Below are 21677 nucleotides of genomic sequence, written 5' to 3'. Positions count from 1 at the left end.
AGGTCCTGAGCTCAACGGAGTTCTCCCTGTCCAGGCCTGGGGCTCTGCCTTCCACCCCTGTGGCACTTGCAGAGCTTTGAGAGCAACAGAGGAATGGCAGTGGAAGCAGTGGGAGGTGGGAAGGCAGGAAGAGAAGCTTGCTGCTGGCAGAGGCTGCTGCGGGGTGCCAGGCCTTCCTCCCTAGGACTGGTTGAAATGGGTTGGTCTGAAAGCTCAGAGCAGCTCTGTTAAAGCTTTGTGCTGCAAAGCTGCTGTAAAGAAAGGAGGTATTTTAAAAATGCTAGCGTATGTAAGTACTAATTCAGAATGCACTTTTCTGGAAATGGCTGCTCGAGGTGCATTAAGTACACTGTTCCTGTGCTGCCTGCAGAAGTGGTTTCCATAGCTAAAATTAAGAAATTCCACAGGAATATTTGAGACGTGCAGTGAATGAGAGCAGCGTGCTGTTGCAAAGCAATGTGACCATGCTCCAGCAGTGAGATATGAGAGGGCCCCGGTGTGTGCTGGGTGCAGAGCTCATCTGCACGGCTCCATACTTGTGGGAGGCTGCTCCGGGTCACAGCTTGTGCTTGTGTTTTTAAATATGCTACCGGTGATTTCACCTTGATCAGTCCTGCTAGGTTTTACTCCAGTCTTAATTTTTAGTGTGAAAAAAACCTGAGACAGAAGTTAGGTGGTATTCCTCGCAACACAAAGCAGTGATCAGGTTGAGCTTCTGTGCGAGGCCACCTGCTGGGGACTCTGCCCTGCAGCAATTCATCCAGGTTAAGTAAGGGGACCTGAAAAGCCATTTTCAGTGAGTGCCGTATTTCCAAATCTTAGAGTGATAACTGAACATAACACATTGTATGCCAACCAAATTTCTTTCTTCTCCAGTAATTCATCCTTCAGATGAATTACTAAAAAAAAATGGAAGAAAGGTTAGATATTCAGTCCTAATAGAAATGTCAGTTCTGGTTTTAGTACTACGGAAACTTTAAAGGATTGCACATTGTTCTGAAAACAAAAGTAGCTCATGAATACCAGGAGGAGGTTTGACTGCTTTCTGTTTGTAGACAATACGTTAACATGTTATGTATTTTCTCTGAAGGAAGTAGAAATTCGAAACAAAGACCTGGAAGGCCAGCTGTCTGACCTAGAGCAACGTCTGGAGAAAAGTCAGAATGAGCAAGAAGCTTTTCGCAATAACTTGAAGACACTTTTAGAAATTCTTGACGGAAAAATATTTGAACTAACAGAATTACGAGATAACTTGGCCAAGCTAATAGAATGCAGCTAAAGAAAATGGGATTTCAGTGCCAATCAGCTTAAAGATGCACTGTCTCTCTTCGTAGGACTTTGTTGGGCTCTGCATCAAAGTTGCACAAAATTAGAAATGCTCCTCTGAGAGGGTTTGTTTTAAATTTGAGTCATATTTCAATGTAAAATTCAGAACTCAGCTTGTAGCTAGCTGAAGACAAAAAAAGAAACAACAAAAAGCTTGAATTACAAATTACCTCCTTGTACTTTATTGGCCATAGATAACTTGAATGGTATTAACACTAATTGAATGCAATCCTTTTCTAATTATCAGTGATAGAAGAATTACCAGTGTCCCAGATACATCTGTTTTTTGTGACAGACACAATATAGGCTATCTTCTCTTTTATTTATTTAATATATTTAATTGCTATGTTTTGTGCAAGAACTTACTGATGACAGCCCTGTATTTTGTTGTTAATAATTTCTCAGGATTCTTTGCGCTGTGGAAAAACAGTGCCACTACCAATTTATTCTTGCCAGGAGTGAGAGAAAGTTGCATCTTTAATTGAAACAAAGTTCCTAATTGCTTGTGCGAAGTTATTCTTTTTGGGTATTTCAGTTGGTTGGTCAGCTGGTTTTTGTTTGTTTGTTTGTTTTTTTAATCTATATATATACTGGGATATACCGTATTTCTTTATGGAGCTTACTCTGGTGTTCTACAATATTGTCCACTGTAAGGTTTACATTATCATATGAATTCCTTGTAATTACAGTGAAATACTATTTCCACTAAATCTGTATGTTGAAGCCAACCGATGATGGCAGGTGAGTCCCCGAGGAAAAAAAGGAAAAAAGGAAAAATGAGAATTTTAAATGTAAGATTTGACATGCACAGATAACGAGGAGCAGCTGGTCATTTGCTGTCTGGCCTTGCTACATATTTCAAATACCTATGTCAAATTAACTGTTAGCCTGTTCTGCAGGAGACTTTCTCAGAATGTCACATGAATTTCAGATTTTGTGAATAATGGCTTATGGGGAGCAATATTTATTAGGACTGCATTAAGGGCAAGAGATGTTGCAAGGGACTACTTGGACACTGAAATTGTCCAGCCAAGAAGGGTGTTTGTAAAATTTTTGCTGTCACAACAAGTTGAAATGGAGACATGTTTACTCTTTTATGGGTCTTCATATCACATCCTTATTGAAACAACACCAGGCAGTGTTCACAACTGCTAACAAAAAGCTTAAAAACAGGAGAAAATTGAATCTTTATCCTCAATGAGCAGGTTTTAAAGTCGTTTTGAGGAAGTTTTAACAGACTTTTGGCAACCACACATTTCTTTATACAATAGATTTACTTAAAAAAAACCAACAACAACAAAAACCAACTCCGAAAGGTAAGCCAAGTGTGACGTGTCTTGCTTCAAAGTACATTCTTGCCATAAACTAATTGCTTATGATTTTGAAGAGGGCTTTTTTAAAATGTATGAATGAGTGTCAGACTTCAGAGTTGAAAGATGCACTGTTTGCTCCCCAGGTTTGTTTGAATGTTAAACATGAAATCTAGCTGCTTATAAATTTGTACAACATAATTTTCTCCACTTAGAGACTGCTACTGAAAACTAGGAAAGATAAGTTTGTTTTTGTGTGTATTGTATGTAAATACCATACAATACACACAGGTTATTTATATTAGAAATACATGCTTTATTTCTAAAATACGTTTTTTTTCTCTTTACCAGTGATTTATCAGGTGTCCCCTGACTAGTCAGGAAAGTGGTTTAGGTCAAATGCTAAACCATCATGTATTATACTGTATGTAATGTACACAATGTTTAAGTTTTATCCATATTTTTAGGGTATTTTCTCACCTATTTTCTTTATTGATGGGGTAGAGGAGCTTGACTCAGTGTGCTACTGGTTGAAAACTTTGTGGTGAGCTACATGTTTTTCTTTCAGTGATTTTAGGCAGTGATGTGTACATCTTCATCAGGTCCACGCGAGCAAATATCACAAGATTTCAATTTAACTGGGGATGTTTGGGCCCGATTTTCCTGTCACTTGTGCTGCTGTAAACCAGATGCGTCCCTGATGTGGTGTCAGCAGTGTTTAGCTGGCATAACATTGGAGGAAATGCAAGGAGAATCTGGCCCGTTAATTACTGCTCAGTGGACATAATAAGGATGAAGAAAGAATAAAAACATTAGAAACTTGATGATGGAATAAATGTAATATTATTTTTAATGATATTATTATTGACATTTTTAAAGATATGATGTCATTTACATGTGGGAAAATAGTGGACAGAAATACTTCCACTTAAATTTTGTGAATATGTGTGGTACATGAGTATTTCTATGTATACGTACACACACATATGTATATAAAGAACATGAAAAAATTTAGATGTGCACATTTTTAATATTTTCCTATTGAAATTAAATTTTAAATTGGAAATTGATATTTGAGAATTTCTTTTCTCATTCAGTAGATATGCTTCATTTCATTTTTTACAATTACTGAGGGCTGCACCTTTGAATTCCCAAGCAGTTGTCAAACATGAAATGGGATAAGGTAGACTTACGTGCACATATAAATAAAATCTGAATGCTATGAGTATTTTTAATGTTTATTTACAATAGGTGGGTGTTTAGAGTTTGAAACCTGAAGTTCATTCATAGGTGGTTATGCCTACTGTAGCCTCTCCAATTCTGTTTCAAGATAATAGTTTGCTTCTTTGAAACATGACTTTTCCCAGATACAGATATTATGAATTGTATCTATCTTTGATGAAACTGTGGGAATGTGTGTACCTGAAAACACTGTTGAGTACTGCAGGTTGAAAAACAACATGATCTTGTGTAGGAGAGGCGAGCAGCCACATTGCGTAGACTTTGTTAAATGGCAACTGTAGTCTTGTTTAAAAAAAAAAAAAGAAAAAAAAAAAGAGCAACAAGAATTACAGTGAGAAAAAACAAGCAACTGATAAACATCTAACAAAAACTGAAGAAAAATCAGAAATACAGCTTTTATTTTGAAATACACTTGCTGTTCTCTGGAGAATGTACTTTTACTCTTTATTTTTTTCCTTATATCTTTTCAAGTATGTGCAAGTGATAGCAGCAGCTACCTTAATCTTTCAGGTGCTACTGGATTTTGCATTAGCGTGTTATGTTGTGAAATCCTGACTCTGACATAAAAGATTTTTGTAAGTATATTCCCGTCCAGATAGTTGGTTTTTGGAGTGTCTTGTTCATAATCCATATGCCTCAATGATCCAGAAATCGCATTTTTCTATGTGCACAAAGTAAAATGTGTGAATTAATGTCTGTTACAGACTGGGGATTCCTTTTCCTGGCTAATATACCAGGAAAGAGGCAAACAAAATGAACTGATAATGCAGAAATATTGTTATAAAGTCTCTACGAAAATACATTTTCAGGTAAAATATAATAAAGGGCTAAAACAGATGTAACACAAACAAGTATCGTCTAATGCTATTGGTGGCATTCTGAGGGTAATTCCTTCACCAAAACCCTGCAGGAGTGAGCAATGCGTCAATTAAAATGAATATTTTGGGATGCGTCTTGTCAGTTGTGGAAGGTTTCTGTTTTCTGCTCTGTTTTCTACAGGTTAGGGACTGACTCCAGGCTCCCCTGCAGCGAGGGGCTGAACCTTACTTTGTTTCGTTGCCGTTCATGTTCTGTACCAAAGTGGCTGTGAGCAGTGCCCCGTGAGCACCTCGTTCATGAGGAGCTTAGTTTCAAAGGCAAAAGGAGAAAATCTTTGTCGGAAATACAGCATGGGGAGGGAAATGGAAAAATGGCACGGAGCTTAATTCTCTGCGCAACCGGGTGTCAACAAAGGCGCTTGATTGGTCTGGTTGATGAGAAAACCTTGGATCTTGAGGCCAAATATCAGTAGAGATTAGGTCTGGGGGCTGACAGGGGGTCAAAAAAAAGCATGAAGAATCTGCAGCCAAGCATGTGCGGTCTCAGTAGCTGAACATGCCAGCTGAAGTGCGCGGCTTTACACCCATGTGTTTTCGGGAAATGAACCTGGCTCTGCAAAGCAATGCCCAGACTGTCGTTTACATTTTCTTAACAATGCTGCATACGTGCACTACCTCTGAATGGTGCTAAGCAGAGAACATACCACAGAATAATGGGTATTTCCTAAAACCTGTGTTTTTCTTTACACAATTAGTTTCTTGGCTTACTCCAGTTGCTCCTGACAAGTATGACGGATTTCACCTTGTGTTAAGTGTTTGAGAGCAAGCAGCAGTGCTGGCTAGCCCCTGGTGTCAGCCCGTGGTGCCGCAGCTCCTGACTCACCTCCTGGGTCTCACAGCCTCTCTTGCAGCTGTAGGTTCTGCCTTTGCAGCTCATCCTAGGACCAAAGAAACCAGAGCAGTTTATTCCCACTTTCTCCCCCTGCCTACTCTTGCACACACTCAGATCAGCATTACATCCCATAGCCTGTGGCATTTTTAAATGCTGGCTGTTATGCTGGCAACTACTGGAAGGGGGAGGAACAAAGATGTTAGAGCTTTTGGGGGAAAAAAGTGTATAGGTGTCAAAAGGATTTGCTTATGTGGCACCACCAGCTGTGAGATAGGTGAGAACATCTTGCATAGCAGAGAACAGAGGACCTGCTGAGCACATCTGTCTTGCCCCAAAACTGCTGCAGGCTCATCAAAGTCAGCATTAGAGTTGTGCTTTGTAACAAAAGCCAAAATCCCTGCAGTCTGCAAAACCCATTCCTGCCTTTCTTTTACTTCCACTAGCCCAAGGATCGGCACCGGTGTTAGTCATGGCAGTGACTGAAGGCCCTTCCTGCTTTCCTGCCATCAGCTCCATCCATCTGTGGTGTGCAACAGTTCTCTTTCTGTAGCTGTGAGTAGTTTTGGCCGCATGGATTCTTGCTCTGGGGTTTTCCCCTGCTCCCACCCTTGTCTCATTGCACTGCGGGCCCCAGCAGTGGCAGGTGCTCCTGATCCCTTGGGCTGAGAACAGCCACCTAGAGGTGTTCTTGGAGAAAGCTCGTGTTTCTGTGCATAGTAACTCAGAAGAGGAGAAGTTATTTCCCAGCTGATCACCAAGACTGTCATGAGCAGCACACACCCACCCCAGTGCTAAGGGAAGAGAAGATTCACAGTGACACAGTACATTTAAGTACAGTCTGCCTGTGTGGAGTCCCCCATTTGAGTTACATTCAGTGTGAGATTATAGAATTTGCAAGTGAAGTTTTTCAAGGAGGGAAAAAGCCCTTAGAGTTCTTCAACTTTGGATTGTGTTTTGTTAAATGGTGACTTGTATTTTCTTTAAACAAAATGCAAGGAAAAGGGGGAGCGAAACTGACTTTGCAAAAGAGACATCACAGCCTCTAATCAGTAGGTGGGAATGTAAGAGATGAATTTTCTCTGTAGCTGAATGTACTGCTCTTTTATGAATCTGGCAGCAGTTGTTTGCCAGGATCTACAGCGATAGGAATGGGAAACACGGTGTGAATGCAGCGAGGCTCTGCCTTGCAGTGGGTGTGAGCTGCTGGGCGGCAGCGTGCAGCTGAGCAGGATGGGTCCTGCAGGCACAAGCATCCCCTGCAGCCTTGGCAGGATTCCAGGGGTGCTTGCCGTCTGCCCAAGGTGGTGGTGGTCCTGGTGGTCCCAGATACACATTGCTACTCCTGGAGCCCTTTTGCTCCACGTTGTTGGCATGCAGGGCGACAAATGGAGGGGAATTCTGGTGTGCAACTCTGAGAGCAAGAGAACTATTGCTGGTTTGAGACAAGCACTTCCTCCCCAACTCTTTGAAAGAAATTACGAAGGCCATTTGTGTGTGTGTGTGTGTGGTTTCTGTTATCATTGGAACCTACATGCCCTAAATTTCCTTTAATTTTTCTGTTTTTATTATATTTTACATTTTTTGCATTAATGTTATTTCCACAAATGCAAACTTAGAGTCATACAGAAGGCAGATTGGTGTGCATATGGGGCAGCATTGGTTGTCCTTGGACATTGCTGAGTCCTGAGGAGCTGGAAAGTTATGGAAGTGGGGAGGAGAGCAACAACGAAACACCGGGCATGCTGTAAGAGGTGCTGTAAAAGCACGAAAAGCTCACAGAGAGCACCTGTGTGGGGATGGGCATCAGGTTGGATCCGCACTGGCACGGTGGGCAGGCAGTGATCTGTGCTGTGAATCTGTGCTGAAATCAGCACAGTTTGGCCAAATTGTAGCTATGATGCTCTAACAAGGGGGCTGTGTACCCAAAACATGAACAAAATCGAACAAGGAGCCAGGGCACCATGGGGCACGCAATCAGCTCATTAGTGAGTGCTGTGCACACAGAGACCCATCCATACCATCCCTATGTATGGGATGAAGTGGCAGTAGGCTCATCTGCCTCTGAATAGCCATAGGGTGGCCGTGGAGTTTGTCAGTCCCTCTTCTGATGTGCTGCACCAGGAGAAGGAGGCAGTGCTTGAGGAACTGCCCTGGTAGGAAGAGTTGGGAAATGCTGCTGCTGCTTGCCAAGCTGGCAGCCATGATGACTGTGTTCCAAGGATCAGGCCCTCATTATACTGAGTGACTTGGCAGATACAAGAAATTGCAACTGTATTTCTGCGTATTTACAGGATATTTTTTTAAGGCAACTCATTATTTGCCAGTGAGGGGTTGAGGGGATAATGGAAAGAAAAAGAACTCTGAGGGAACAGGTAGGTCCCTTCTGCACGCTGAACTCTAAAGGGTGCAGGATTGAAGTTCTGCATTCAGTTTAAACAAGCTGGTACGGGCAGTGCCCATGGCCACTTATTCAGGAGCATCCCTGAAACTTGGCAGCCTGTGAGGACATTCTGAAGGCAGTTGGTGCACCCAGTGTGGGGATGACCTGCTGGTGACAGGAACAGCACACAGGTTCACCCCAAACTGCTGATGGTGCAGCCTTGACAAATGCTGGTTGGGTATCTGTGCGACATTTCTTACTGCAAATTGAGACTTGAAGGTCTGTTTTTCTGTGAATTACGACCAAGTATTGACTTGAGACCATAACTGGCTTTTAGATATAAGATAGGACTGTTTGCAAATCCGAGCAAAGCATGTCCTGGCAGGCAACCTCCAGCTGCTTTCCCCTGAACGCAGCATGAGCAGACACAGTGGTCTTTTTAAAGTGACAAAATTTCATACTCTAAACAGAGATTTGCCCTATCAAGCATAACTAGTTTTACCTCTGGCATCACTCAGAACACACACGTGCTGACTGGCTCCACCAGCAACGTGCACAGCGCTTCTCTCGGCCCCATCTGCCACCACACACCCTGGAGGAGGTGGCCAACAGCTCAGCCCAACAGCGTGAAGGCGAGCAGAGGAGTGGGATGGCAGGTGTGTGAGAGGGCTGCTGCGGGCGGGTGAGAATGGCTTGTTGGTGTGGAGATACGGGCGGGACGAGGAGCAGCTGGCTGGCGGTTCTGCTCGGGCACTGCTGGCCCTCGGCCTCTTGGCTCTGTGCTGATGGTTGGAGTCTGTGACCTCGACCAGGAGAAGCCCTCAGGCAAACGCAGACGTATGTGCTCCTGCAGCAAGGGGGTAGGCTGTGCAGTTTATTTATAATGTCTATTCAAGACCCTTTTCGGTTTTTTTAACATGCCTTTAAGAGCTGGGTGCGGTGTGGAGGGCTTGTCTAACTGTTTTTTGTGGGTCTCCGTCTTCTCCAGATGTCAGTTTGCTCACAGCAAGCAAGGGGGTGGGAAAAGAATGGCCACTGCCTCATAGTGCTTCACATTACGTCAGTTCATACAGCATCTGTCGTGTCTACACTGTGTGGGTAACATGCATGGCAGTTCAAGCATGCGCTGATGACTTTGTACACTCAGAGCTCAGATACATTCCTGCTGGAATTTAATGGGGATTGAAATAAAATATGAAGAAAAAGTGTAGCCAATATAAATGTTTTGTATGAATTGCATGATTCTTCAAGTTTCTTATTCCTGTGAATTTCAAACAGCAATATACAGAGGGATTGTGTTGCGAGTTAGAAAGAAAGATTAAAAAATGAACTAAAGAATAAATGATGTCTGAAAGATCATGGATTTTCTTGGCCTCACACAAGCAATGTAGGACACGTGTAGTGAGATGTGCAGAGAAATCACATCCACGTGGTAAGCGGGAAGCAAGCACAGGCAGTTATCTCAGCACACATCACAGACTGCACATGGTTACAATGGGGAGGAAGGGAGCAGGTGATGGATACAGGGGCTCATCTGGAGTGTAATTATTCCAATTGTTGCCAGAGTTTTGGCAGATGAAGGAGAAGTGCATCTGCAATGAAGACAGGCAGCAGTTCTGCCTGCCTTTTTCCAGCTGCCCTGCTGCCAAGGCTCATTGCTGAGGGAGGTGTGCCTTTTATTGAGCTAATGAAAGCCGAGGCAGGAACAAAGGTTTGCACAAGCTCAAGAGACAGACCCAAGTCTCAGAGCAAGGGGGAGAGGGGGATGGCACAGCAGCAACAAGGTGGTGGGCCCACCGTTCTGCCAATGGAAAACTGGGTGCCTGCAGCCACAGTTGAATGCAGCTGTACAGATACCATTCTGGGTAACATCTGGAGCATCACCTGCTATCATGCAGCACCTGCAGAGTGATGCTTGCAAGTTACACGGCCTGCGGGATTCATCTGAGTTTTACAGAGAACACTTATATTTAGGTTAATTACACTACTTTATCCTGACAGATAAAAACGCAGCACAAAACATTACAGCATTAGGCCCAAATGGGCTCTCTGTGCTGCACCTGGTCTGCTCGCTGTCATCTCCCTCCTGCAACAGGAAGGGAAAACCTGCAAAACAGAAGGCAGCAGTGAGCACTACTGAGAAAAGCTTCTTAAAATAATCAGAAAAAGAACTCTGGCAAACTCATTCCGTGTTTTTAAGTCTCTCCCTCCCCACAGCCCCTCTGCTGAGTGCTGGAGCAGGCGTAAACCCCAAACATCCATGACCTCTGTGAGACAAGTGTTGTTTGTTAAGTGTGAGGTGGACCTGGGCCCAGTGATACTTATTTACAACGTACATTTCCATCTGACATATAAGATGAAAAAAAAAAAAAAAAAGCAGTTCTGCCCAGCTCCAACCTCCCCTCTGTGCTGTGCAGACATTTGGGTCTCACTGTGACTACCACTGCTGTGGAAGTGCATCAAGAACCATACACTGATTTGTAGATCCGATGTATGCACTAGATCTACTTCCAGCCCACAGGAATACCCTTACAAGTTAATGAAAAGCAGCCTCTGATCTGCTCCCTGCGATAACAAGGCAGACACTGCTGATGGCAACAAACACCCCTAGGCACAGCGCTGCAGAGCAGGATGCAGGTTGGAACAGACCTCTACAATCATCTCACCCAACTGCCCATCTTCCACGCATACTGCCCACTAATCCACGTCCCTAAGAACTTCTGCCCTCTTCTGAAACACCTGCAGGGACGGTGACTCCAGCAGCTGCCTGGGCTACCCATGCCAATGCATCACCACTCCTGAGAAGAAATTCTTCCTAATATCCAGCCTAACCTCCCCTGCTGCCATGTGAGGCCATTCAAATTACAACTTGCCTGTACAAAAAAAAAAAAAAAAAAGTGAAGCCAGATGCTTCCAGCCCTGCTGTCTCCCACCACACCACCCCCTTGCCTTTCTATATGTAGCACAGCTGGAGGCCACTCTGCCCCTGCACAACGGCATTGCCACTGGTGAGCTCAGGTGCAGGAGTGTAGCAATGGATCTGAGCAATCCGTGCTCCTGAATTTAAACATCTGCTCATTTCGTACAGATTTTTTGTCTTTTCATTAAGTGATGGTAACTAGTTTTCTGTTTGCACTTAAGCTCAATTACCCTGCACTACTGAAGAGCAAGGTTCTCCCACAATACCTGATTTATTTATGCAGCAGTTTAGAAAGATTCTACACGGGTACAATTATTCCCTGCAGCAGTTCAGCTCAGGCCTCACTACCTGCCATTAGTGGCAGTTGGGCAGTTTGAGGAACTGAAAGAGTAGCAACAGAAACTTAACAATGGATGAACATTTTTTGGTAGGAACCAAACTGCACTGTTTTTATATTTTCAACATCGCTATGTACTCAAATGAAACAGTGGTCAAATAAATATCCTTTAATAAAGAAAAAAGGAATCATTTTTAAGCACCAAAACTGTGAGTATGATGTTACATCGCATGTACAAGAAGGTGAGCTCAGTACTTGGTGTACAGGTTTAAACTTCTGAGTCACGATACTAAAAACATGAAATACACAGCAATAAACTTGCATGGCAGGGAAACTGCACTAAAGAAAAAGAGAGCAAAAGGCATACAGTTACAGTGTTTTTAGTTTTTAGGTATTGCTGGAAATGTTTGCTTAGTTTACCTTTTTTATTTTAGGAGATACTTGTTGCCTAATACTTCATAGCCTTGAGCATTTTTAGGTATAGCAAGTCTGCAGAGTTGTTTACAATAAAATACGCATTTAATATGTCTTCTTTGAATACAACGGTGTTAAAGGACTTCCTTACTGCCAAACACTAGTGTTCAATTCTGCCAGTAATATTGCACAAAGCTAGTGAATGGCAAACTGGTTTTGATTATTTCTCATTTATTCAACAGGTTTTAAAAGAAGAAGTTAACATCATTAACCTTTACTGATGTCATTCATGCGAGACAATCTGCAGTCATCTGAATTCCTTTAATCTCATGATGATGTATCTGTAAATACGTAAGACTAAATCCAACACATACAGCAAGCACAGTAACACACTGGAAGATGTTGAGTGAGTGTCCCTGATCCCCAACACCTGTTCCGCAACTCAGAAATCAAAAGTGCTCCTGAAAGGATCTGAAAGTCAAAGCCACCTAAGGCAGAACAGTACGGAACAGGTAACAATCTCTGCAGTGACAGCGCTGCAGAGTTAGGGCTGCACTCACAAAAGGCAATCGTCCCTCTGACTCTTTCCAAATGCTGGTTAACAGCTTCAGATACTGGCTTTAAATAATACTCTACAGTCATCTTGAATTCAGCAGAGTAAAATTCATTGCCTGGTCATTTCCACGTTAGAGGTACATCAGGGTATTCACATTTGAATGGAAAGACCTTTTCTGTCAAATGCTGAAGCTCGGGGCCACAGAAGGTGGACCTCCATCACAATAAAGTCCATAAATGTCACAGTCAGAGCTGGGTTTGGGTTAACAGTTAAACTGAATGGGAAGTGCAAAGAAACGTATATACAACAGCCCAGAAATACACCGGCATGCCCACCCACCCTCAGCCCTGCTAAAAATCCTAATTTTAAGTACATGTATTAGGCAGCAATTAAATATAAACTCATTTTATAGGAAAATTTTAAATTACAGTATATTTATAGGTTAAAAACAGCCACTGCTGGGCTTCTTACAGCACTGGCAGCAGTGTGTCAATGTGCTTACTACACTGAAGAGCAATTTGCAGTCAAGTCTGGAACGACCTCCTGTCTGTCAGCCCCACAGCACTACAATCGCAGTGCGCTCTCCCAGTAAGGTGCTCCGTTTGCTCCTTAGCAATAAGCTTTGTTTGTTCTTAACGTTAATTCTGTAGTGCTAAACATAACAGTATACTGTCCATGCTTATGGAATCATTACCAGAAATATACACAGGTAAGTAAATTACATAAGCATTAAAATGAAAATAAAATCTGATTACACATGAGAAGAAAATTGATTTACAAATTACACCCTTGAAGTTCAGTGCAACAAACAAGTGAGGGGAACATTGACCAATGACAGTTTCTGCTTCCTCCTCTCAGTAAGTTGCATTTCAACAACACATCTGTCATTACTTAATATTAGACATTACAGAATATAGTGCTTATATATCAAAATGATTCTTTACAAATAACATAGTGAAGTTGAGTTCTATCCCCAATGCAGCCACAAAAAAACCACAATATATAATAACACTAAGTTATTTTACAGATGCCTGGTTTAGGACGCAGACTGTCAGATTTTTTTTAGAAAACCTTAGAAGTGATGCTTAAGCAAGGTAACTACAACGTGAAAAGAAAGCGAACGCACTAAGAATATATTGGTCGTTTTTAAGGGATCTGGGACCTCTGTGAATGAGAGGATGAAATTCACGTTGATGCAGATGCAGTTTCTGATGAAAGGCTTCCTGTTTGTCCGATGTTTTGGTTACCTACAAGTTTCGTTTTTCATTTCTTGTTCTCACTCACAGATGCTTCAGTCCTTAGAAAAGCATTTGCACAATAAACATACCTCCAACTCCTTACCACGACGGATCAGTCATACCATTTAAAACAATTTTAACCACAACCATGAAAGCAAGTTCCTAAAGATGGAAAAAGCATGAGAGTTGACAGACTGCTTAAGATAAACAAGCAACAGATGGATGCAATCACCACAGTGAAGTCCAGCCAGAAAGGAAAAACATCAGTGATACGTAGAAAGGCCTTTTTCATGGAGGTTCTCCTTCCTTGCACACGTCTAAATGATTTTCCTGTAGTGATGCTTGCCATGGTTTCTCAAGGACCAACACATTCGTTAGAGCTTCTATCAGCTATGAAAGAGCCAAATCTGCAGGATTGTCAGAAGTTCTGTAAGGTTCTTGTGACCACGCTCTCCCTGTTTGCTGCTCCCACCCCCACTGCAAACTGTCACGTTGCAGAGAAGGATGGAAGACTGATGCATTAGTTTGCACACTACGTAAGCACAATTTCTGTATCACAGTAGGGATGTGAAATTGTGACATCTAGTGACTTGTTTAAGATTAAAACCTAGGATTTGGTGGTTTTCTGTTTTTTGGTTTTCTTTTTTTCAGCAGTATGTGAAGGAAAATGCCATTTTCATTCCATCTGGAAGATGGCCGTTCTGAACTGATATAAGCTGCTATGCTCAGCACAACAACTACTCTTTGTGTGCACATAAAACACTTGCTCCCATGAGAAATCCATTTCTATAAACTAAGCTATTACAGGAAACCTAAGATTTCAACTAAATATAAACCAGATTAAGGACAGTAATTTTTCTCAATCATGCACACATTCAAGGCAAAGTTGACAGACCACATGGCAAATAAATCTGAAATCTGCAGTAAAGCACTGAGCTACCTATATTTATCACAACACAACCATAAACCGTAGACACAAACTCTGTGCAAAGGGACCACTGTACCTATATTTTAGAATTATGATATTTTCTCTTGACCTCAAATTTTGCTAGAGTCCCATAAGCATACTGTAAGGAATGAAAATGTAAGCTGGAAAATAGCAAAACCCGACATAGTTGCTCAATCACCACTATTTATACAGTGCTAAGATTCAGATGAACTGTATAACCTGAATTACCATTCTGCAACAAATTCTGCTTTGTGCTGTGGTCAAAAATTTGATTAACTCAGTTTCAAAGCGCAGTGTGACTGGAAGTGATGATAAACGCAGAGTAAAAATGCACCACTCACAGTACAGGCCACATCTAATGATTAACTTTGAAATCACTGTTATTGTTGCATGAGCACAGTGTTTGCTTACAACCACATCATTAACTGAATTCAGAAAAGCAATTTAAGGAAAATATGCCTTGCAGCTTTAGGTTCTTGGAAAGTCAGTATCAAGTATGCCATAGAACTGATCTCAGGAGAGAAGCATATAATCTGACCACTAATACATGCAGCAAAAATCAACACACTCTGAAATTACACTACTCATGGGTGCTTTAAGAATGGCTGTTCACTTACTGTAAATAAGGCAACAAGGTTAAGAAAATGCCTGTCAATAGCAAGGGTACTGTGACATCCTTCTGAGATGTCCAATTGAGTTTTAATTTCAGGACAGCCAAAGCAGAACAGCTGAATGGTCTGACCTCTGAGGTTCCTGCACATAACCTGTTACTAAGGAGTGTGCTTCTGTTCCTATTTACAAAATAGGAACACATGCAATCTCCTGTCAGGAACAGTGACACAGTACGTGTTCTGTTGTATGACAGCAGCAAAGCATAACTCCACTCTAAAAAAACACTATCCCCATAATACTTGGTTATTTTACAAGAGGAATGGTGAATGGGACGTACTACACAGGGACACAGACCGCAGACTTTCAACGCAGAGTAAGTCACATCGATAAACATAAAATGCTGGTGAGAATTTAGCTTCCTTAACATTTTAACAGGCTGAATGTAATATCACATGGAGCTTCTGGATGTTCCAAGATTCTCTCTCTCCTGATACCTCTTACCCTAGTGACACACGTTCTCAGTGCAGCTGTCTGCAGCCATCAGCCACGAAGCTTAGGATTAATTCTAAGCATTCACTGCAGAGGAAGTTGTAACTTTTTTCCTTTTAAAACAAAAAGTCATTAACAAAAGGAAACCTTTTTTTTTTTTTTTCAGCCAGCAGGCCTTTGGGTATAAAATACAAATACTTCTGCAGCCATTGAAGAGAATAACTAAAACAAAAAGCAAGAGAAGCATATTTTCAAAACTGAAGTGTCAATTACGCTTAAGTGCTTTGATCTTTTTAAAAGAAGGCTGCAAACAGTATTCAAATAAAACCTTTAAAACCAAACAAAAATAATTTTAAGTATGAAATTACAAAATATTGCTTCTTACAACAAATGATAAAGTATACTTGGTTAAACACAGCTGAATATTATTTTAAAAAAGCATGAAAATGTCTATGTTAGAAAAGTTTAAGATTACAAATGATCTTCTAAAAAGGTGCTGCCAGTATGTCTTGCTATAAATGTACCTTGCTGGAAACACATTCTTAAATATGTACTGAAGTCAGCTCCTATTTCTCATTATGCTGTAGTCACTTACTGTTTTTCATACTGACAAACACTTCTTCAAACTAAGAAGAAAAAAGTAATAGTTGCACATTACTGAATTTCAGCTACTGCAGTGCAACACGGAATTCTGCTCTTTCTGTAACATCACTGCTAGCTTTCCTGCGAGGACCTACTTAGCTGGTTTTCAAGCAGATGATATATTCAGTGCTGTGAAGGGTAGATTTTATATCTGCTCTGTTGTTTCAGCCAGATCACTAGTTCCTTTAACAGCAAGTATTCTCCCAGCTCAAAATGCTCTCTCCACTTAACTGGCCACACACTACTAACACAGATATGAAAGTGCTGAAGAGTCAGGCATTCTTGATTATATAAAATGCACGTCAAAACAACTTAACTTTCTACTCAAACCAAAATTTTTAGAACAATTAATGAAAAAAGGGACCTGAAAAATTTACATTTCAAGCCATTTTTTCCAGATGCTGAATCATTTGCCCAAAGAAACACTATTTCTTTGTGAAAGAAAGCCGCCTGTGGAACTGATGGTCAAAACTGCTGGCTCTGAATTTTCAAAATGAAGAGGAAAAGTGATCTTCAACTGGGATTTCTTGTCTCACTTCAAGGGCTGTATATCACCTGTTCGGGAAAAAAAAAAAAAAAGGAACATCTGAAAAGCTAAAGAGCTTTACAAGTCCTCTTATCAACACATTAGGCAAGTCCAACATGCAAATCTGGTACGTGTCTAGAAAAAGCCCCGATTCTCTGTTCCCAGGGCAACATTGCTCCCAAGCTAATGATACCTTAACACACAGTATAACAAAGTCTCCTTTTCCTTCTGGTATTTTTGCATTGAACACCGATCTGAGCTTGGAGAAGCCCTGGATTAAAAGGCTGTAGAGAACAGATGACTTCTTCATCCAGTTACTCTGTCCATCATTCCCAGAAACCCACACTTTGCAACTGCTTACAGTACTCTGAATGTAGCATGGCCACCTGTGTACTATAAAAGCTTGAGATACTTCTGATAAATAAAAATCTTGTTCCATTTTTTCCCCACACAGAATCCATTGCATCTTTACGCTGCTTGTTCAGCTGTACCTCAGATACATGGAATGCCTCAGCATTACTGTATGTGGCTTAGAGTGAGGTGTGAAAGCCACTGCTCTTAAAAAAGGGGAATCACAGTTTTAGACAGAATTTAACTCACACAGTACCTAATACAAGATATGGCTACGTCTCCCGCAGAAATTAATTATGATTGTCTTCAAACGTCACTAATTAAGAAAATTGGTGTACAATAATATTTTTTCATCTACTATGCATATTCTAAGACACTTTTTGGCATCTGATAAACATATAGATTTAGCTTCTATTCTTAAGGCAAATAATCACATTACATTTAGTCTATAAGGATGCATGCATACTAAGCAAAATTTGAAATGCAGCTGACAAAATTCTTTTGTAAAACTGTTTTGAATCTAATATTCCTATGCAACTGGCTTTGGATATGCAGATCTTACAGATGAAAATCAGTATATCAATTCTTTTTTAATAAAGCATAGTATCAAACTGATATCAACAGTAACTTATGGTAGTAAAAACAAAATACTATTCTTTGAGTTCTTTTTCTTCTCTACTACACTTCTGTAACCAGGCTATATGTTCAAGCACTCACCTATGGAAAAAGTATTTATTCTGCTGAATTTCAACATGACTTTGTTTCAGTCTTTCTGTTCTAGCAGATTATTTCACATATTTTGATAGCATGGGCCAGTTTTTAATTTCTGCTCTGTTAGCAAGTTTGCACAACCATTCTTCAATGAAATCTAAGTCTCATCTCATGAGAAAAGGATTGTTTTCTTAATAGAGTAAGACACTAGTAAGAGAAAGCAGGTTCTGGATGGGTGAAAAACTCCAAGTAGTACACACTCACTGCACCCTGCTTTAGGTTCAACTGATTTCACAGGATCTCAATGTTTGTCTGAAGTGCATCCTTAAAATGGGAAATGGCCACAGCTGCAAACTGACAGGATACTTCAGTTCAGTACTGCTTTAAAAGGTGACGTGAATTGGTGCACTACAGGTACTGCATAGCAGCGATTTTCAATCAACACTCTGAAATGCATCTAGAGGGCTGTAAAAGGTAACAAGAAAAATGTTGATTTATATAGTACAACAATGTACTTGTAAGACTTCTGTAAGGATGCAGTTTCAATGGAAAGTGTTTAGGGAGTCCAGCAATTGGATCAAGAACATTCAAAGTCACTTCTGGATGCATACATGTATAAATCCAGAAGTGACTTCAAATATGTGTCTGTGTGTGTGTATATATATATATATATAAATGCTCTTTAGTGTTAAATAATACTCTTGCTAAGTGATCTGGGAAACGAAGAAAATAACTGCACTGAGAAAATCAAGCCAATTCCAAAGCAAGCCTTTTCTTACACCTATGACTTGCTTTCTAACGGTCTGTGAGAGTTTTCAGAATGCAAAATAATATGAATGAACTTTCAGTTTCAGCAAGAGTTTATTATACTTGTCCATAGAATCACAAAATGGCCCAGGTTGGAAGGGATCTCAAGGATCATGAATCTCCAACCCCCCGCCACATGCAGGGCCACCAACCTCTATACCTAATACTTGACCAGGCTGCCCAGGGCCCCATCCAATCTGGCCTTGAACACCTCCAGGGATGGAGCATCCACAGCATCTCTGGTCAGCCTGTGTCAGTACCTCACCATTCTCATAGCAAAGAACTTCTCCCTGACATCTTCCATGGGGAAATAAATGCAAAATTTACTTTCCTTTCTGAAAGTTTTAAATATAGTTATTTGAAAATAGCATATCAATGTGCAGTTCAGCAGGTGATGCACTATACCACCAACACACTTTAAACAGCTGTAGCACTTTACTGTAGCTGAAGAGTGACAACTGACAAAAACTAACCAGCACAGAACTGCTTGATGGAAAGCATCAAAAAAGGTTATCCTGCTAGCTGTGTTGCAAGGATAAGAAACATTTACCTACTCTTGAAATAGCCTTTGATTTTTAAACAGATTTATAATTTTTGTTCAGAGGTTGTCATCTCTCTTCTCTCCAGATTCTAAATAATCACAAATAAATTTAGGGGGACCTTTTATTCAGACTGTCTCTATTCAGACAGCTCAACCACATGTCAGTAACAGAAAGGAACCACCACAGAAGACCAGTGTTGTATGCTGCTGTTGTAATAAAAAAAATAAGACTAATACAGCCTTAATTTTAGAATCTAATGCCAATCCCTGTTTAGTTCTATATAACTTCATCTGTTGAAGCCTAAGATAAGTACTATCAGGCACTGTAGCTTCGTATTAAGTAAGTTCACGGGATTTCTGTAAGGAGAAGAAGTATAAATTGTATTTTTTATGTGTGTGTATATTTACTGCTTATAGTCTAGAAATTCAGAGTGTTCACAGATTGAAACCAAGCTATCAAAGAGTCACACAGAGTAGCCAATGAGATTTCAGTGTGCTCAGCAGTCAAATCTATGATCCTTGACTTGGAGCTATTCAGTTGGAAGTGGTAGATCCTACATTTTTTACAAGGCCAGAAGTAATTAGAAAATAATAATAGCATATGGCCAAGAGTGATTGTGCTGCTTTTGCTTTGCTACTTAAAAGTTGCAAACACTCCCTTCAAATTTCCTAAATGAAACAAGGATTTTTATAGCAGCTGTCCTGTCACTATTCAGCAAAAGTATTAGAACAATAATAGACTAAGATGTTGTCTCAAAAAACTTTTACTTAATAGAAACCCTAATTTGCTTAAAAAAGTCAGTGATACTAAATTTCTGTGTGCATATTTTCTCACACTGGACATCACACAGTTTAGTCACTTTCATACTACGTATCCTACAACGCATGACCTGAAGCTTAGCAGCTGTTGTTATAAAAAAGTGTTGAAGAAATATGTGTGTATTTTAAATTGATTTAATTACACGTTAATTTTCCCAGTCTGTGCAAGGCAAACTCTCCTCTTCATCCTCTGATTCAGGTGATGCTTCTTTAATTCGTCGTAACGCTTCATGGATGCTCCTTGTCAGAGGGTCAGTATCAGGCAGAATTGTAAAGGATTCTCTCAACACGTCTTTCTGCACTTTCTTCAGTTTCACCCCTTTCCTGATCTGCGCCAGGATGTTATTGCTATCATCTTCATCAGGAAAAGGAGGGAGACTTCTCTGCTCCACTTTTCTTAAGTGAAAGCTCCCACGCTTCAAAGAAGCCAGCACTTCATCCATCGGGGAACTCACTGCAGTAAAATCAAAATACCTTCAGTACCATTTTTACTAAATTTATTCAGTGGCTATTTACATTTCCTACACAATCAAAAGCAGCCATATGCAATTAAAGTTATTATCTGACAGTATAAGTATAAAGGAGACTGCAGTTTCAATTTCATCATTCTGCAGCTCCATTTTTGTATTAGCTTCCAAATTTATCTTTCCTGTTACTAGATCAAAACTAGATTATACTAGATTATACTAGTTTATACTAGTTTATAACTTCTGAAATGAACAAATTTTGTAATAGGTAAGTAGAAAAATTTATTGAAGATGGCTTTCCTATTACAAGTCAGGAAAATCAAAATATCTGCAATGAGTAAGACATAATGAAAGTGCACATTACTTTGTATTTCTTGACTTGGAAACTTATGTAGTGAACAGGTACTGGACTGTTCAGCAACAGGGATGCACGCACAGAGGAGAATCTACATTTTCTGCGCTTACATTCTGTGGCCAATTTTACCTACTGTGTAAGTACTAATGCATACAAGTGAGGGAAGCAGTACAGCCACAGGGTGCATTTCCCTCCTCCTTTGGATTAAGAAACGTACAAGCACCTAGTTGCAACGTGCCTGTACAAATTACTTTCCTTCATAATTAAGAGTATACACTTTATCACACATCCTTTCTTTACAATCAATCTGAAGCTAATTCTTTGCAGAAATAAAAATTGGGCTTTGGCTCTCTTAAGAGCTACAAGTAGGTAGGACTTCTATGTAGAGAACGTGATACAATAAACAGTACAAACTAGTTAGCAAACACTAGCACATATCAATCAACAGATGAATATCCAGCTCTAACTCTTTCCTTTCTAAAACCTCCTTTGTATTTACGAGTGGACCTTGCCCAGATCACTAATGGCTCAACTGGAAAATATGTGAGGAAAAGACAGAAGATAAAGGATTGCATATTTGAAGGAGAAAGCAAAGACTGTTAGGCACTCATCTGTTGTAGGCTGACGTCACTGAAGCTGCACAGAGATTTGGAACATCTTTCTTTTGAAATCCACAGAGTAGCAGGTAGTGTACAGCTGCTAACATTCATGACACTCTTAAAGAGTATTTGATTTTCTATTTGTCATTTTATGATGTATATAAAGTTGCACTTACAATATATGTTTTATATGAATGGAAACAAAGCAGTATTAGAAAACATATGAAAATAGAGCATCAGTATTTATAATGAACTTAAGACACTATACTTATGACTAGACTCATAACATCTTAAGAATCTGTAACTATTCAGCTGTTTCAAGATAATTCAATCAGTTAAGGAGCACTAAAGAGAAACACTCTTGTTTCTGCCTGAT

General features: G+C 40.4%; 2 protein-coding genes across 2 annotated transcripts in view; one reads left to right on the top strand and one right to left on the bottom strand.

Annotated features, from left to right (window-relative positions):
- HOMER1 (homer scaffold protein 1) overlaps positions 1-9189 on the top strand; it is a 94987-nt gene extending 85798 nt beyond the window's left edge. The window contains exon 9 of the mRNA XM_052670207.1: positions 1091-9189. Within this exon, the coding sequence (XP_052526167.1) occupies positions 1091-1279 (189 nt within the window). The 3' untranslated portion in view covers positions 1280-9189. The remainder of the gene's footprint in view (positions 1-1090) is intronic.
- A 2184-nt stretch (positions 9190-11373) lies between these two features.
- The window catches only part of JMY (junction mediating and regulatory protein, p53 cofactor), a 66063-nt gene continuing 55759 nt past the window's right edge, over positions 11374-21677 (bottom strand). Inside the window, exons 10-11 of the mRNA XM_052670189.1 lie at positions 20024-20334; positions 11374-16680 (exon numbers count right to left, since the gene is read on the bottom strand). Of these exons, the coding sequence (XP_052526149.1) occupies positions 20027-20334 (308 nt within the window). The 3' untranslated portion in view covers positions 11374-16680; positions 20024-20026. The remainder of the gene's footprint in view (positions 16681-20023; positions 20335-21677) is intronic.

Source organism: Tympanuchus pallidicinctus, unplaced genomic scaffold (genome assembly GCF_026119805.1).
Source record: "Tympanuchus pallidicinctus isolate F22 unplaced genomic scaffold, pur_lepc_1.0 scaffold9, whole genome shotgun sequence".
Taxonomy (NCBI): Eukaryota; Metazoa; Chordata; class Aves; order Galliformes; family Phasianidae; genus Tympanuchus; species Tympanuchus pallidicinctus.
The sequence above is the reverse complement of the archived record's forward strand: the minus strand, read 5'-3'. Positions and strand labels throughout refer to the sequence as shown.